General features: G+C 44.3%; 1 protein-coding gene across 2 annotated transcripts in view; it reads right to left on the bottom strand.

The window, feature by feature from the left end:
• ZHX2 (zinc fingers and homeoboxes 2) overlaps nucleotides 1-19,181 on the bottom strand; it is a 54,677-nt gene that overhangs the window by 14,111 nt on the left and 21,385 nt on the right. For both annotated transcript variants that reach the window (XM_058832745.1, XM_058832746.1), the window contains exon 2: nucleotides 4,491-7,171. In XM_058832745.1, coding sequence (XP_058688728.1) covers nucleotides 4,495-6,993 — 2,499 coding nt within the window. In that variant the 5' untranslated portion in view covers nucleotides 6,994-7,171 and the 3' untranslated portion in view covers nucleotides 4,491-4,494. The remainder of the gene's footprint in view (nucleotides 1-4,490; nucleotides 7,172-19,181) is intronic.

Below are 19,181 nucleotides of genomic sequence, written 5' to 3'. Positions count from 1 at the left end.
AGGGATTATGCTCAGTTTTTCCACACTGAGGTGTGAACGTGCAAGAAGTGCAAACATCCTTTTCACCCACCACCCTGCAGCAGTGCTCACTGAAACCTGAGCTAACTTGTTATTTCACACCTCTTATGGATGTTGCTATCTGGTCTGTTATTTCCCACAAAAACAGTGAGCTCTATCTGGCATTTGCAATGCAGTCAAGCCCAGGAAAAGGCCATAGGCTTGTACCAACATCAAGGGGAAAAGTCCTCCCCCCACCCTTGAGACCTTCCCACACAGGCCCCTGTTCATCCTGACTCACTGGAAAATTTTAATTGCTGCACTGGGTTTTGCTTCTCCCTCTACAATCTTTCATTATATTAGAGCTTGGGTCTCTAATGCACTTCACTCGTTTCAGGGGAAAAAGCATGTCCTCCCTACTTCAGCCTCATTCCATCAGATGTTTTAGGGTGACCTGAACTCTGCAAAAACGACTGGTCAATCCATGCCAAGTTACTTCAGGATGCTGACTTGGGGCCCAGTACCAGTAGCAGGCACTACTGAGAGCTTTTCTAAACAAAACCCTAAGCCTCAAGAGAAGTGAGAACTTGGGCAGAAAGTGAGAAACCCCAGTGATGTTCACTTTTGGTGGTTTCAGACGCACTGGGTCACTGGCAAACAAGTGATCTCGGCTCCTGCAACAGTGCAGAAGGGGCTGGAGATGCCAAGAGGACCCAGCCCACCTCTGATGCTCAGTATCATGCATTCAGCAGATGCAATGGATGACTGCCTTCAGGCTTCTTTTTTTTCCTACTGTGCAACCTTCACACATGGTTTGACTTTGGCAAATCTCCACAGAGCAGCGGTCACAGCCATCAAGATCCAGGATATTCAGCTACCTCGTTCCCACCATGAGCCACAGGCTTTGGTGCCTACACCTTGCAGGGCTCATGCGTAAAAAAGGAGGTAATGAAATAACTCCAAAAAAAATACAGTTTACTGTGGAAAGATGGTGATGGGGGGAAAAAACCAAATCATTCTGAGAAAAACCAAAAGCTCTGATCTTGGGAAAACCCCACAGGGAGACAACACTGAAGAAAGCCAGCAGAAGCTGCCAAACGCTGGGATACTCTGGTCCTGCTCTCCTGTCTGAGCTGTAGTTTGCTGTATTTAATTCAGATTAACCAGTTTCTGTTTGTCGAGTTTGCACAGAGGAGGACAAGGGAGCTAATTCTGACCTGTGCTGTAGGAAGGCAGGAACCTCTCTACTGATGGAAAGAGAGCTAAAGCACTCTCTTGACAGAGCAGTTGGGCCTCACTACAAGAGGGACACAGAGCTTCATTAGAGTCTCAGGAACACTTTCAGAGATGGCTTTAGTGCACCCTACAGCAGCACTCACCATCTGGAAGGCCCAGTACCCTATGGGGACAGGCTCCCAGCCTCTCTGTTCAAGAAAGCTGATGTGCTCCACGGAATAAATCCAATTTTGCCAGAAGCTTCAGATACAGACTTAGTAACAGAGCCTCTTCTTAGTCCCAGGATGGCATTGCAGAGCCTGGCATGGATCCTGCTCTCACAGAGGCCCAGTCCCTTGTGAAATTCCCTCTAGCTGCAGCAGCATCTGCCAAACACGGATCAGTTTCGGAAAAACTCAGTTTTTTAAAGCATAAGGTCTGTCTAGGCTATAACACAAATGCTCTCTAAATAGTTCCAAAATCTCTTAAAGCTACATACTGGAGAAAAGAGTGACTGAGATGGTCTGGAAGAACTGAGTTTTACAAAAGCCACACACAAATTCGGTCAAGAAGAGTATGGAGGTAAATCAGCAACAAATATTCATTTTAGACTACACAGATCAAGCTGGCAAAACAGCAACACCGTGAATATGAAATGAGCATGCTTCTGCCTGATGCATAGTTCAGCAGTGAAAGACTCACACAGTAAGTGTGGCTGTGTGAGAGACAAGAGGAATCCCTTGTCAGCTCTTCAGTCCACCTCTTACATATGGTACCTGAGGAGCATGTTAAGAAAAATCCAGCTTTTATGACAACTGACAGAAACAAGCTCTCTGTCAGGTCATACAAGTCTCTGCTTTTGAGTCATACCCTGAATGTCACTTAGGATAATACCTTGTTAATTTAACACCAAAGCTTTAGCTGAAAATTTCTAAGCCTGGCTGCCCAGTGAAAGCTTAGAAAAAGTAGCTGAGATTATTCCATGAGTCCCATCAGTGTGGGGTATAAAGATTCCAAATTTTGTGTCACAACGACTGTGGCAATGCCTCCATGTGCACCACAGAGCAGGCACTTGCATTTCTCAGCTGAGACTTACAGGCAGAATATAGGAAAATTAGAAAGACTTTTTCCAGCACACTGAGAAACTGGCGAGGAGCAGAGGACAAAATGGCCCTCTGACCATTACTGCATTCTCTTTGCAGCACAGGTCCTGCTCCAGTGCACCTTTCTCACTAGGTGTATCTTTACAGACAATCACCAGAAAGCTCCTGATCAAAAGGATCACTCAGCAACAGTTTAACTGAGATCAAAGTTCTTATAAAATTCCTCTCTGATAATACTTGAGCACCTCCAGAGCCATGAAGCTTTATGGTCAACATCTGTACCAGGGCACAGAAGCGGGAGATTCACTCCAATATACCTGACATTGATCACAAGCACAAAAATGCTGGCACCAAACCTACACTGCTGGAAGAGAGCTGTTGCAGATCTTGGTTCCACAGTACAAGAGGTTTGTAAGAAACAGGGGTTTCAGGCAACTCCCCCTGCTCCTGCCTTCCTCCCTGTCACCTCCCTGAGGCCCTGATCTGCTCCCTCTCCTTAGAATCAATATTTGTACCTGGAAGGGGGAAATGTTCTGGAATAACAACACAGAGAAAAATAATCACACAATGCATTTATTCATCACACATTTGACTTTAAAAGGCAGATCAGATCCTGGCTCTCTCTTCTTATGTGGCTGCAAAGCAGTGGCACCCCAGCGTGCCTCTGGCTGATGTTCCCACATCCTTCTTCCTTTAATCCCTGCTTTTGACACACAGGTAACACCTGTTCCTCACATCCCTAATTACCAACTTTTTCAAGGATAATGCAGTACAGTGCCTTGCAATGCAGTCTGAACCTTTAATATTTTGTTATATAGATGCTGTCATAAGATTTCTCAAGATCAGCTAACAGAATTCACAGATAAAAATAATACTATTTCAGGTTTTTTTGTTTTCAGCTCAGACAATCTTGGTCAAGTATTGCACATAGAGAAAGCAGAGTGCTAGCCAGCAGTGCTCACTACCAAAAACTGCACCTCTGTATCAGGTAGTTCAATCCAAGTACTGGTAGCTATAATATCAGATGTCTTAAATACAGGTGTGGAGGCATTTCTATCAGTCCTGGCTTTTGTATTTCTTTTTTTTTAAATAAATGCTAAAGTATATTTTACTTATTAGATACCAGAAAATTACTAATTTTCTCAAAGAGGTGTTCTCTCACAATGGTTTTTAATGCAGGATGCTGAGCTTTCTGTAGGATAAGCTCTAAAGCTGTGGTTTAAGGAAGCTCTGGTTTGGGAGAGACATATTCATTATACTGAGCACAAAATGTTACAGGCTCCAGTGAACTCAATTCACCATGCAAGAAATACTGACAGTGCTCGATCCAGATTTACACCTGTGCAACTGTGATCAGAAACAGGTTTCAGCTCTCCAAATAAGTCCTTTCACATTGTGAAAGATCATATATCCTTCCCTTTAAAGCCAGGCTCTGCAGCTTGTTTTTAAATTCAAGATCCTGTGAAGAAGAGCTGCTAAACACCCACACAGCTTAGTCTGGGGCATTTCCTAAGCCTCTAGTGAGAGCAAGCAGAACAAAGCAGGTCTGGAGAGAATTCTCACTTGCAAGAGGAAGAAAGCACATTTGCATGAGCCACTTCAGTCCCCCCTCTTTTTTTTTTTTTTTTTTTTTACTTGCTTTTGCATAAAGAAGCATCTGTGTCCTAGGCCCTTCCCCCAGTGACCTTTTGTTTTCAGCATGGCAGGATGCTGCAAAGGAAGGACCTGAGATGCAAAAACAGGCACAGCCTCTATTCAGTGATCTCTCACCAAGGGGAATATTAGCAACTACTGTTACTTACTATTTTTTCGTGTGGCTCAGCCAGCATGTTTTATGTAAAGTCCTACAGAGGTTACATAGGTTGTTTAAAGACAGAAAGTTTATAGGTTTAATCACTTGTTGCCAAAAAAAATATAAATAATGAAAACCTCCATTATCCAGGACTTGACCCACAAGGAGACAAGAAACAAAGCAAATGGCACTAACCCATCCTCTACCATGCAGTTTGCTTTAATCTACAAGGGGAATGGGTCTCCCTTTTGTTCAGGCATCCAGCAGGCACAAGCATCTGGCAGGGATGGGCTCCAGGGATTTACACTGAAGCAGGGCTACAGAATCTGGAAGCACACCCCAGCAAAGGCAGGCTCAGAGAAACAGGGCACCCTCAGCATTACCTGTCTATACGTGGGAATTCTCTCCAGATATACTTTCTGAGTCCAAGTCTGCCAGCTCTGTGTGGCCCTCGGGGGCTGTTTGGCTCCAGCTGTCCGTACAGTCCGAGGCAGCGTCATCCTCGCCCACCGTCACCTCCACCCAGCTGACCTCCGCTGGCTCCTCGTTCTCCTCACTGCCGTGGCCATCGTGGCTGTTGCACTCCAGCCTGTCCACACCCTCTGCTTGATTCCCCAACAAAGAGTCTTTCAGTGGTTCGCAGTCTCTTTTTGCTCTCACCACTGGCTTCCCCCCATTCTCTTCATTCAGTTTTTTATGCTCCTGGTAATGCTGTCGAGATACCTCATTACCATTCTTTGGACTCTCACTGTGTTTTGAGCTCTTTTTCTGGCTTTGCTTGTTACGACCATCACCAGCATACTGCTGCTGGTACTGGTCAATCCATTTAAGTGACCCTGTTCTTAGCGAAGACCTGTTTTCCTTGAACCAGCGAACTATTTCAGTTCTTGTGAGCCCAGTCTGAGATGCTAACTGGTCATACTCCTGGGGTGATGGCCACTGGGTCCTTGCAAATGTGCTTTTCAATAGGTGAATTTGCTCTTGTGTTTTCTTCAATGTGGTGGAGGACCCAGATAAAGCACCAGGGAGCTGAGAGCTACTCAGAAGTTCTGCCTGGCTTATTGCACCATTGGGAGTTCCTTGATCCTTAATTTTTCTGTATGATCCCATTGAGTCCAAGACAGCTTGCTCCATGCTGTCCCTTATCTTTCTCCGCTCAGAGAACCATGAATCGATCTCCCTCCTACTCAGCTTAGTCTCCACTCGAAGCCTGTCCAATTCTCCCTGGGTAGGAAAAGAACATTTTAAGAAACTCTCCTCAAGGGCCCTAAGCTGCTCTTGAGTTTTCTCTTTGAATCTCTGGGGAGTAAAATCTGTGTACGGGTGAAGCGACCGGCCGTGTCGCCCAGCTGAAGGTGCCATTTGATCTTTCCCTAAAGCATCACCAGGAATTTGCACAATGCCCCTCTGACTTCTGTACCTGTGGTCACTGAACCACTTCTTGATCTCACTCCTGGAAAGACCTGTTGCCTCTATAAGCCGGTAGACTTCCGCATCATCAGGAAACTGGCTTGCCATGAAACTGGCCTTCAGCTCTGCTATCTGCTCCTTGGTCTTTTTCCGCTCGCTGGCCGGTGTCACAGGAACAGCAGTCAGCTTGGCAGGAATCTCAGGCACCTGAACTATGTGAGGACGCTTGGCCTCTGGGGCACTTGATAAGGTCTGTATCGTCCTCTTTTGCCCCTGGTTTGGGGCAACAGCAAGTGTAATTGGTGAACAGGAAACAGTTGAACCATTTGACACAGGAGTCAAAACCAGGCCAGTCTGGCCCAGTATCTGACAAGGCAAAGCTGTCTGGATGATTGGCTGTGGCATTTTTGCAGTTGCCAAAGGGGCTGGCAGGACAGTGATGGTCTGGGGAACTGCCTGGATAGTACCATTGAACATCTTCTTCCTTGCTTCCTCCACTTCTTCAGGAGACCAACTTATACCATGCTTCAAACGTTGCGTAGCAAACCAGATTCGGATTTGTTCTTCTGGATGTTTTGATGCTGCTGTCAGCCATGACAACTCTGCTTGTGTTGGGTAAGGAAACTTATTAAAGGAGTTGATCATGGTTGCATTAGTATCCAGTGCAGAGTTGTATTTGGTGCTGTTCAGAGGGACTGGGACCTTGGGGACAAGGTTGATATTTGGTGGCAGCTGTACAGAGGGCATAACATGGGCTAACACATCATGGAGAAGGTCTCCATTTATACAGGCAATAGCTTCAGTGGCTTCAGTTATGATGCGGGGGAGAGCGCCATCCACGTGGTTTTCCGTAACTCCCTCTTCTGGCTTTTTAGATCCCTTCTTGGTTTCCCCTTTAGGCTTCCCTGGTTTCATCACGGGCACTTTGTTCGCACTGATTCCCCCATGAAGCGAATCATCACACTCTGCATTTTCTAGCCCACTGCTTGTGACAGTGCCATCGTTAGTGGTGGTCTCAATGGACTGCTCTAAAACAGTCTGATTATTGCGTTTAATTAATTTCAGTTTAAAGTTAGTCTCTCCTGGGTGGTATTTTGTGTTGTGGTCAGATAAAGAATCGTATTTTTTGGTTGTGAAGTTGCATTCAGCACAGACATACAGGGGGTTGAGAATGACATTGGGATGTTGAGTGTCCACGTGCTCTGTAAATTCATTTAGGTTTTGTGTTGAGTAAGGGCAGTACTTACACTCATAACCACCCTGGGGTTTCTTAGACTGATTTTCAGCTGGGGGCTTTGCCTCAACCACTTCGCAGTCTTTGACTGAGTTTTCTGAAGGCCAATTTTTTTTGGAGTCCTGCTGCGATGCACCAGTCCCTTTGTCTTTAGGGGTCTCCACGCCCTCGGCACCTTCCTGCTCCATCACTTCAGAGGTTCGCACCATACAGGGAGTTGTGGACTTCCTTTTGCTGGCCATGGCAGCTGCTGGCAGTGTGTCGTCCCAAATGGTGGCTTCTTTTGACAGGGTGAGCAACCAACTCAGTAGATCTTGCAAACAGCTCCAAAATTCCCTGACTATTTAACTGTTTTGTTTAAAGAATTTCTGCCCTGGCTGTGACCATCAGCTCTGCCAGCAGACCTGTCAGCTGCATGACCTGTGAAACAAAGCACATGTTGTTAGGCACTGATCAATACAACACAGATTTAGCAGAAAGCCACAGCTCAAGGTGTGTAAATCAAGGCACATGCATATTTTGGATATTGTGAATTCTTCCTCCTCCCCGTCATTATTTTAAGAGTCAAAAATCTCCCCACAAAGAATAAAAGCAATGGGTAATTAGCAATGAAGTGCACCACAGGAAGAAAATGACTGGAACAAATAAGATGAACAGACAGGGGATTTTAATTTCCACTAGACTCAATGTGTTTAGTTAGGAAAAGAAGATACTGCTATAAATACTGCATCTTTTTATAGAAGCTGCAATTCTATTAATTACTATTTTGAAGCTTGCAGACTTGAAATTGAGTGTGATTTATATTAAACTTAATTACTTCCCACTGTCACTTACCTTGTAAATATGTCTACTAAATGATTGTGGTTACTAATGATGGGTGATTTCTAAATAAAGCTATAGTATAAGATCTGTCTTGGTTGTAAAAGTAATGGCAGAAAGAAGAGTTAATGCAGATCAACACTTCTGAAGGTCTGTGTTTTGAGAAAAGGTGGGCTCAAAGAAACTGCAGCAGGAAACTACAGCAGAGTTGTGGAGGCCTATCAAGTCTTTTCCAGAAGAGAAGTTTCCTTAAAACACCGCTTGTCACTCAGCATTGACAGAAATAGCTACCAAAGGCCATGGAAGCCCTCAGATACCTTTTAAAAAAGATCCCTTCCTGTGACCCCACTGATGGAGTCCCAACTTGTGCATGTCACTCCCTACAGAATTAAAAAAGCCAAACCAAACATTTTAAAGCTTTATTTTTATGCTGAAGCACTTTTGAAAGTTCCCAAATGCAAGAATTCTGTAAAATGTAATTTTTGAAGGATTTGAGGCAAACATCAGTCAGAACAAGCACAAAGAAAAATTACACCACCATTTTTCTGCACTCATCAGGACTGGATGGAGGGAAAAAGAGCAATTTAGTTGTCAAAAGAGTTTCATTAATCAAAAATAAGATTAAAAAGGTCACTTTCCTATTTGACAAGATGCTTTTTTAAATTTATCACTAATTTCAATTTGCTATTCTTCCTGATCAGATGGTCTCTGGCTTTATAGTACTTCTATAGTCTTGACAGAAAATTCAGATTTAGCAATCAAGAAGTTCTTGGAATTGAGTGGGAGACGCACTGGTGTTTCTGTCCTCCTCCAGTTCGTAAAGTGGAGATTTGCAGAGTGGGTCAGGCCTGCACTGAATTCTGCAGAAGTATTCTAAATGGAGAATTTGAACTAGAGATCCAACATAAGATACCCCTACCCACTGCAGGGGGGACAGACTGGGTGATCTTTACAGATCATTTCCAAACCATGATCTCGTATCTAACCAAACGTCCATTTCCTTATTGTGAAGATTGTAAATGATAAGCTGCATCCAGATCCAAAGACGCAAAAATCTAACAAAATAAAATATCACTTCAGTCACATCAGACACATCCAGCATCACCAGATGCTTTATAACCACCTGAGTGCTGTCCCTGTATCGGCTCCTCTTGCTTGAGCCTTGGCATGAGAGAAACTGTGAAAGCAGCCACCAGCTTCTCGGCTGTGTTTGCAGCTGAGGAATACTCTGCAGGTCTCCAGAGCATAACGCTGCTCTGCCTGTCACATATCATACCATTCCTGTACACATGGAAACTCAGAGTGATATACTGCCAGAGGAAGCAGCTCCAGCTCTACGCACTCAAAGCCCAGCATGAAGCAATTCCCCGTACACAAAACACTCCATGTGCAAATTTGACATGCAGCACCTTCACAGTAAAACTCAAGCTGTGCAACCCCAAACACACCATGGAGAAGACCCCATGCAGACACTATTTACTATGGTGCAGATGCCTCTGCAGAACTGCACAGTGCTTTGTGTTCACAGCCACTGGCACCCCTGCCCCTCCCAGCCCTGACATGCTCCTGCACACTTGGTGAAGCACAGAACATCTGGCTGACTTTCAAGGGTGCATTTAAGCTCCAGGTGCTTCCCTGGGAAACACAGCATATTTGCTGAGCTCTGTGAAATAGGGATGCGGCTGCCCACAGGCTTATGGCTCTGCCTCGGTCAGGATGACCCAGTGCTATTCCCCCTGAACCTAGGACCACCACCATTGTCACCACCAATCTTCAAAGCATTTGCCTGAGCCAACATTTCCTTTTCTGCTTCCTTCTGCCTTTTAATGATAAACAAACAGAAGAGCAGTGCCAAGGATGCCTGGTTTTCTGTATGTCTGTGCTGATTGACCGTTAAACTGGATCACACTGAATGTTCTCCATCATTTCCACATATGCCTTCAAAATTCTCCTTCTACTTCACCTCACATTTGTCTTCTACTTCACCTCATATTTTGGCTGTGATCTGTGACTTGCTGCGTCCCACCAGAGGTGGGATCCACAGCTAGAGACAAACAACTGTCCCAATGCCCATCTTCCTGATCACCCGTTTTCAACTGTGCTGGCAGAAAATTAGTTAGCTTTGAAGCTACTTCCCTTATACCAAATTTGTCTGAAACAGGCCAAAAGATGAGAGACAGGGATAGAATTGGCTCTGTAAGTCCAGCTGGTGCTGCAAACAGGGTGGAGGTGATCAAGTCATCTCACTCCTCCCTGTAGATCCCATAACATTTGTGATACTGACTTAGATGAGGGAAGAGAGGTGCCAGGCAGTGTCCTGGGCCAGGGTAATGAAAATGGAATCATGGCTCCTGGGATGCTCCTCTGAGTTCTGCTCTCCCTTCCCAGGCCACAGCTGCACCTAGTGGTCTGCTCCTGTTTTAATGTATGATTTCATGCAAAATTCATGTGGCAACATCAGCAAAAGAAAGAGAATTCGAAGGACATCAAAGACAGAGCAAGGCTTATTTATATTTCACTGAACTTCCTCCTGCCTCCACAGGAAGAAAAAGCTAGGAACATAAAGGAAAGTGATGGAAGAGAATGAGTGGAGAAGGAGAAACACTAGGTTACAGCTCTGAATCAATCCAAGGTTTTTTTAAAAGTCAGACCAAATGTTTTGAATTCCCCAGTCTCTAGAAGCTCAGCAAGCTCTCTGATGCACCAAGCTCCCAACTCTTATGAGGACAGGAGGACTGGTCTCAAACAAGGATGCTCCGATACAGAGGAAGGGCCAAGGTCCCTTCAATCTAAGGTCCCTTCATATCTAAGTGTGTGGAAAAATGAAAAATTCTGTCTGCTACAGTTTTTCTAGAAAATTGTAGAGACTGTTGCTTCTCTTCCTTCTTAATTTCCACAGAGTGGTTTTCTGCATGTCTAATTGCTGGTTTCTAACCCCACACTTGGAGTAGCTTTTTTTTTCAGCCACATGAGAATCATGATGCACCAAAGAAATCAAGCTCAAGTCAAATGCTTCTTTTTAGAGGTCAATAAAAGAAATAAATGACTCTTAGTCTAAGATGTATAGTCTTGGGCACTCGTAACTAGCTACAGACTGTCTTTGTCCCTTTGACCCACACCCTAAACAATGGGGAGAAAAAGCTCAACACTTACCCAAGCAAGGAGAGTTTATTGGGATCTCCACGCAGTAGCTCATGCAGGACCTCAGTAAGGATGTTTGGGATAAAGCAATACAAAGTTCCAAAAGAGGACTGGACTCCCCCCCCCCCCAGACACATCCTTGGGAGGTGCATCGTATACATTTGCAGGGACTGCCACAGCTCATCCCAGAACATTAGAGAAAGCATCAAGAGTATCTCACAGCTTTCAAACATGAGCCACTTGCCAGAAAACCAAAGCCCCAGCAGACAGCTTTAAATATGCAGCGTTGCTCCTGTCAAAACTGGTAAATGATGCCACTTCAGCTCCTCCAATGCAATGGCTTAGCAATCCTGATGGGAACCTGAGCTGCACTTTGTCTCCTGAGCCCTGTCCACAGGACATGCATTCCTTCAAGGGGAAAAATCCACACCTGATAGTCAATGTGGGGCCACACCACAGTCACGTCAACTTCTATCCCTATAGCTGGTCCTGTTACCCTTATATTTTGTTATGGGCAGGACCATGGACAAATAATTTTTTTTTTTGGGCTGCTGCCACTGTGGAGTGCCCACAGTGCAGGGTCAGCAGGTGCCTTGTGAGCTCACTGTGTACTCACTGCACATGGGGAGGGAGGACTGTCCTGATCCCTCCAGCTCACCTGCCACATCTCTTGTTTGCCTCTCCATACTGCAGGGGGTTGGAAGGAAAAAAAAAAATCTCATCTTTTGAATTTTCTTTTTAAATGAGCAAATACACAAAGCAGCAAAAGGCAACCAGGTGAAAAACAAAAGTGTTTGGCTCCAAGCAGAATCTGTCATTGTGAATGAGGTTTAAACCAAACCACAGAGAACCTGTGTGCAGGAACGAAAACTTTCCATTTGCTTTGCTTCAGCAAAGCCATCCAAGACAGGAGCACACAAGTCAGAAGCGATGCCTTCTTTAAACTTATCTCCCCAAAAGTGTGCCACAGCATTTATGATTGAGGCCCTAACAGTCTTAATTTCTGAAATTTGTTTAAATAATGAAATAATCCAGCCACAGTCCTCGCATCTGACAAGAGAATGAAGTGGGATCTGTGCATGACTGAGGAAATGCCAGATTTCCTATCTGGTCACCTGGCCCCAGACTGGGGAAACTGCAGAGAGTCACACAGGAAAAATAAACTATGCTTTTAGGCCTGGCTGGCACTGGAAACTGCTTGCCTGTGGAGCAATGCCACCTTCCATCAGCATAAGGTAACTGTACAGCTCAAGCTAGGGGACGATAAAAACAAATCCAAAAGTTTTCTCTTGCTGAATACTGAAATCCTTTCACTTTCTCCCATCTTTAACCTTGTGCACGTAGCTAAATTTTTCACCCTACTTCCACCACAACAAAAGGCAAATATTTGGGTAGAAACTGAACTCCTTTTCTGCACTGCTGTTCCCACAGGCTCCTCCAAGGTGGTGGCAGAGCAGGAATTTTCCACCTGGACACAGCTTGGTTGTACAAAGCATCATTCAAAACCCCATGAGCTGTGGCTGGGGAAGTGGTAGGGCAGGGGGGAGACAGGGCAAGATGCTGCTTGTTTTCGCTGTCTAAAGACAACCAAGTTTGAGGATATGTCAAATTAAAAAGCATGGAAAACTTTAATTTTAGCAGAAAGGAAAAAGCGCATCAGAAATATCACTGCTTTGTGCTGCATCTCACTTTCAGCCAAGGGCTGGAGTAAAGTAAAGAGAGCCTGAAAGAGGTTGAACCTCCCAGGCAGTGCAAATGGATCTTTACTTTTCACAGATAAACCTTACTTTTTAAAAACAAACAAACAGAAAATCCCCAAACACTTGGGGGACATTTGTGTAATTTGCCAGTAAAATTTTTTTTTTTAGTTTTTTCATCTTGCTGCATTGTTTGCTCTGCCCTGTGCTGGCAGAGAGTTCCCAGCACCTGGCCTCATTTGAAAATGAACAGTGGGAAAACCACCAGCATGAGGATAACTGCAAATAAGCACACAAATATATAGCAGTGCTCATTTGCAAGGGCTGGCTGATGTTTGAAGAGGGTGGAAGCATTTTATTGCTTTACTGCTTAGGAGCTCAGTCTCCACAAACAGCGTCCTCTCTGCTACGCAGGACAAGCAACAGCAAATTACACCCTTGTAATTCAACACCCACAGCCCCCTTTTCTGAACATGACATTTAACATCACAAAGGTAAAAACTCCTCCTTAGAGCTTTCCCACGCCCCTTCCCCAGCTTGAGGACACAGCAGAATTAACAGAGGAGGTATAGAGCACAGAGCTCACTAGAAAGGACTTGCTGGGCACAAATTGTCCAGTCCTGGGTTCTTCTGGAATATCATCCCACCTTATCTCACAGTAAGTGGATCTCAGCAGACCTCAACACAGCTGCCATGCTCTGCCCTTGGACAGCAGCCAGGCCCTGCTGATCACCACCCTGCAAACACTGCAGGTTGCTTTTGAAGCAGAGACACACCTGCACCACCCTTTTTCCTGAGCTGAAGAATTTGCCAGCCTTTCCAAGATATGTGACCAACCACACTGTGATGGACCTCAGTGACTGCTCATTCCTGGATATCCTCAGCCATCTCCTCTCACAACCTTCCAAGCCTGTGGGCCCCTGACTTGCCCAGGATGCAAATGCTGTGTCCCTCTGAGCATCTTAACACTCAACTCCAACCTGTGTGGCAGCCCAGAAGTCTTGCTCAGGTTCAGAGTGGAGCAGAAATGAACTGATATTACTTGACAGCATCATAATCCCCCCTTGACCACCTACTCTTTGTCCACAAAGGCTGCAGCAATGCAAACACAAGTGGCACAGAGCAGAACTGCCATCCTGCTCCCCCATCAGAGATGCTGAACTCACATTCATTAAAGCTGTGGTAACATTTTTCTCCTACAAATACAAGGATGAGAGGGGAGATACACGTTTCACGATGCAAAAAAAGGAACATGCCTAGGGTAATGTTCTTCCTTCCTTACAACTGTTTTCAGCATGCAGCTGCTACAGTAATATCAAAAAGCACATCAGCTAGCACAGCAAAAAACACGCTGTTGCTCTCCTCTGTGATAAAACACTTAAAAACATTGCTTAATTACATACAGAAGAATAAGCGGAAGCAAACCAGGGCAAATAATTCCTGCATGATAGATTGGGACTCTAATGATTTACAAAAAAAAAAAAAACCCACAAAAAAACCACACAGAAAGAAAGGCAGGTTTTGTGAACTAGGGCAGAGCTTTTAAAACAGAATTTAAGTCAGACCAGCACAGAGCTCCATCACGTCTACAGTTTTTTGTAAGCTGAATAAACCCCAATTTAAGGGGGAGTATACGGTATATTGTTATAGCAAAATTTTTGCAGACATGAAAAAATTGAAAGTTTGCATATGTTGGTGCAGACATTTCTAATTATAAAAAATTCCCACATAGATGTCTGTAACAGGATGCCATGGCCATGAATATTTTTCTACAGGAAAGTAGCAATTAATCATTTTTATTTCTTTTAAGGATGAGAGACTCACACCTTTCAAAGGTGATCAGCAAACCAAACTGCCTCTGGGACTCCTGACTTCCCCAGTAACATGCCCTGTGAAACTGGATGTCAACACATGAATGGGGGCAGAAGCAAACCCAGTGCACATCTCTGCCCTGCATCCCCCTACAGCACAGTCACTGAGAGACTCTAAAAACACAAAGGTAAAACAAGAATCAGAAGTTTTGGTGGGCTGAGGGTAGAATGAAAGGGTTTTTAAAAGGCACCAACAGCTGTAGAAAATCCTGGCAAACTGCATGATGAAATTAATCATATGAAAGCTGCCTCTTAACATTAACAGCTCAGCTGTGATGTGACCACTATGTAGAGACAGAAGAACTTACTCTGAAAAATGTAGGTAGTTTTGGGGGGAAAAAGAACCCCTTTGTAGGTTTCACCAAAACAGGCTGTGTGGCAGCACCATGCAATAGGTTTATTTCAGAGTACACTGCTAACGGGCTGTTCTTTTGAACTAAAATGTTCTCATTCAAGCTGCTGCTAAGCCAAAGATATAGAGAAAATGGTGGTATGAACACAAGAGGCCAACCCCTTCCCAGAAAAGGGGAAGATGAACATTGCGTGCTGTGAATTTTCTGTTATAAGTACCAAACTGCAATCACTGGCTTGTACTTTTTTCCCTTTTTTTAAATGCAGGCTTGCAGGTCCAACTAGCTCTTTTGCTTTCTGAAAAAATCTACTAGTGATTAGAAACTGCACTTTACAAACTGGTTCATGCCCTGAACCTTCTATTGTAGCAACAGTCACTTACTCCACCTAAGACAGCGGCCTTAATCTCGGTGAAAGCAGGAGATGGTCCCTCTCCAGGAGGGCACACACTGGCGCAGGAGGGAGAGCACCGGAGTGCCAACGTGGGGACAAAATCCAGATTTCCTTGCTTCCCAGCCACTGCTTTCTCCACCAGAAAAAGGGCTGGCAACCCACAGCTTGCACACAAAATGGGACATGTGGGTAATTGCGATTGCTGCAGCTCCCACTGGTTTGTGAAGTTGGTGCAGTCTGGGAAAAGCTTTTTTTTTTTGTGGTGTGTGCTTCTGCCAGAGGCACGGTGCATCCATGTCCCGCTGAACATGTGACTTGGCTGGTGCCCTGATCTGGAGTCACAGATGCTCAGGGACACAAAAGGACCCCAAATCCCAGTGCCACCTGACTGTGCACTCCAAACCCAGAAAGTGATGATGGATGCCCTGCTGAGGCCTTGCTCTCTCCTTTGGGAAGGAGAAATACAAACTGAGCTCTTCCAAGCAAGATGATGCACGAACAACCCATGCAAGGTACAGTCAGAACAGCAAATGTTCTGAACACCCACAGAGGGGCTGATCCTCTATCCAACACCCTCCACTGATGGTTTCCAGGGGTAGCAAGCTCCAAAATAATAGTCATGTACCCTGTCAAAATAATCTCCTTTCATCAGTGGTGTATTTAGTGTTTACTCCTAGAGTGGGTACTTGCATGTTCAGAAGAGAGAAATAAAGACCAATGGACTTCCAATGAGAGAAATAGAAATGCTATAAAAACATTCATTCTAATAAGTTTAATTGCTTGTCTGGGCAACTCATGGAGTTCTCGTCATTGGACTAAATTAAAGTCACTGGATATAAATAATTTTTCATATTGAGTTTTCACCCAGCATCATGTGGTAGGCGGACAAGAGACTCATAGACACAAAGTCAGAATCATCTGTAGACACTACCTTCAGCTTAGTGGGTTACACCCTGGATATATCTGTCTTTTATTTTATGCAGAAAAAAATAGTTTATCCTGTTAGAATGTTCAGCTTTACTTCTTTTCAGATACACTTTAAAGAGCAGTATTTTTTCTAGGAAAGGGTGGGCATGTTAAAAATAAGTATTCTTTGCTTAAAACAGTTTTTAGTAATAATTTCTTATTTGTTTAGATCAAATATCTTAACAGCAACAACTGGTCCACTTTCTCCTTCGTGTCATCTGTCATTCCATAACACTGCCACCTAGACAAGGACCAGCTGTACACATTTCCAATGTATTATATATTATCATGTATTTTTTCTCTTCAGATTTATTGTTACTATAGAGACACTCTAAGTCAAATTCTTCCAAAGCAGAAAGAACACGAGCTGAGACAGAATCAAGACATTTGATTTTTTCACTTTGCTTACAAAACTCAAGCAACAGTGCAGAAGTTTTCCTGCTTTACTATTACTTGTATTAATAGTACTACTACTACTACACTACTTGTCTCCCTTCTCAAATCAAATTCCTCTGCTCTGGAAACAACAGAACCCTGCCTTTAAAAGTTTAGTGTTAACTTTTTCCAAATAAAATTATCAAGGCACTCCAACACTTTTTCAGGCGAATTGCAAAGGAGAAAACAAAATAAAAATCACATGCACATTCTAGGTGTCCCTTGTACAAGGCTGCAAGGTAGAAATGAGCTCCAAATTTCTCAAAAAAACCCCAAAAAACCTAAGAGCTTTCACTTCTCAAGAAATAGCCCCTAGTGCCCCACACCTTGGCTCTCATACGTACATGGCACACACCACAGCAGGAAAAGGGAAAAAGCGCCCAGAGGACCTGATGGAGGGGAAGGACAGAAGGCTAAGGCCACAAGACTGTTTTGGTGACCACTTTTCGATTTGAGTGTAGAAGAAAACAGAAGAAACTTCTGTCACCAGCATGTCATGTCTGAACGAGACAAGCAGTACACATACCTCTGGGAGGTTTGGGTCAACCCTATTTGTCCAATATGGGAAGCAGCCTTTCCATCAGCCTTATTCACCCCAACTGCAGTGCTGAAAGAGTCTAGGGAACTCCCAGTAGAGAGGAAGGAGCTCAGTAATTAACAGAAAACATTAGTAACCTGTGTGTCTATAGCTGCATAGCTCCCCATTTGACTCACTCACGATGTGTTAGAAAAACGCAGATGGTTTGTGATTTGTACAGCTGATGAATCACTGTACCTCTTTCCTCCCTCCCCAACGGCTTCTCTGTGTATCTTCACGTTCCCCAGTGAGATGCACAGATTGGAGGATAACATGCTACAAGCAGAGCAGCATAATGTCTCCTCCCACAGGATGGTTTTACCTGTGGCCCACAAGCACTGCTGTTCTCTCCTGTCCCCATTTCCCTGTCCATTCGCCAACACATTGGTGAGCTCAGCAGCTATCTCTTCAATTTGTTTTGACTGACACTGCTTACACAGTCTGAACCTCTGCACTACTGGGAAAAGCTTCAGTACACAGTGATTTTGCCTTATAAAACATCAGGTCTGGCTTATAAACTGTAACAACCAAAAATACTCATTTCCTGAAAGGAAGCTCTTGAGCTACAGTACCAGATGCTACTCAAAGAAGAAACCCAAAGCTGGGTTTGGGGTACAAAGATGTCTTAAAGCCCACCACACTGAGTATTTGCAATGGAAACATTTCCACCTCAACACTTCCACAAGCAGGAATTTAAACACACCTCTTTCAAAACAAGACCACTCCTGGCAACTGCCACACAACTTTTCACAGGACCTGAACACCCAGTGACCTCCAAACTCAGCCAGGGGATACCAAACAAATCTGATGTCCAAGGCACTTCAGGGCAGCTCCAATTTTAAGCCCACAAAGAGTCAGCTGTTGGCCTAACTTACACAGTTCAGTGACCTGCTCTATCAGGAAACTCCTGTGATACAGACGAACCCTGACACTGCTAGGAAAAGACATGTCCTTTCTTGAACCTGACTTGATTTTTTCATGACTAATCTTCTAGCCAAGACAGAGACGAAAAGCAGCACGTGGGAAAGTTGGCTGCTGCTGGTTAAGAGGAGTGAGATGCTAAGGAGAATTGCATCAGTCTGATCTCCTGGGCTTCCTGGTGATGAGCAGATTTGGTTCAACTGAGGGGCACTGCAAATATCATGCTGTAAATAATTTTCACTCACTCTCATCCTGTTGCATTTTACATTACCTTTTGTTGTGCTCTACTTGCTTAAAGAAAAGGCTCTTTTAAAAGTGGTCTTGTATCAGACTGTGAAAAACAAGTTCCACATTTAGAGGCTTTTCTTCCCTACAAGCAGTGACATGACCTCCACCCACCACGTAAAACAAGTATCTTTTCTAGGTCCCTTCCTCTCATGTAGGAGTCTGCCTTGGATAGTTATTGACCCATGGTGATCAGAGGATCCCACTGGTCCAGTATGTGGAGGCTTTACAGCTGTTAAGATACCTATGCTCACAGCAGGCTTGTGAGTTAAGGCACAGATATTATTCCCATTGCTCAAATGGGCAATTAAGGCATGAAGAAAGCATGGCAGAGGCTTTGCTAGATGGCCAAGTCAGTCAATTTACAGCCTGCTGCCACTGAAACTGGGTATCAGAGTGCAAACATCATGCCTTACCCAACGTCTTCAGCAGGGCTGGAAATTGCATCGAGGTTTTTGGTTACTGCTCCAATCTCCAGTAAATTCAGGTTATCCTCCCAGCACACAAGTGGAAAATTTTTAACAGCACCTGGGAAAATGGCTGGTACTCTTAGATTAGGTCCCAGCAAAAAAGCACAGAAGTCACAAAACCACCACAACTTTCACCAGGAGGTTCATGGGAGGAAGCAGAAGTCTAAAGATAAAAGGTCTGAACTTCTCTGCCTCATTTAAGAAATCACTCATTGGGCCAGGTGCACCTATACAAAAGAGAAGCTTCTCTACTGATGTTGCTAAACCTCCTCCTGTCCTTACACAAAATAAAAGTTGCCTTCCTCGGCAGCTGCTGCAAAGCCTATCATTAGCAAACCACACCAATTCCTCCTGGTCTTGCTTTGCTTGAATTCTACAATTCAAGAACTCTTCCCCCTTCCACTTTTCGCCAAAATTCTGTGGAAATAAAAGTATTTTAGGGATGGTTTCCATGTGATGGAGATCATCTTGTGGCAATCCCATCTCACACAAAGTCTGTGGGCA

The sequence above is a fragment of the Poecile atricapillus genome, chromosome 2 (assembly GCF_030490865.1).
Source record: "Poecile atricapillus isolate bPoeAtr1 chromosome 2, bPoeAtr1.hap1, whole genome shotgun sequence".
Classification (NCBI taxonomy): domain Eukaryota; kingdom Metazoa; phylum Chordata; class Aves; order Passeriformes; family Paridae; genus Poecile; species Poecile atricapillus.
The sequence above is the reverse complement of the archived record's forward strand: the minus strand, read 5'-3'. Positions and strand labels throughout refer to the sequence as shown.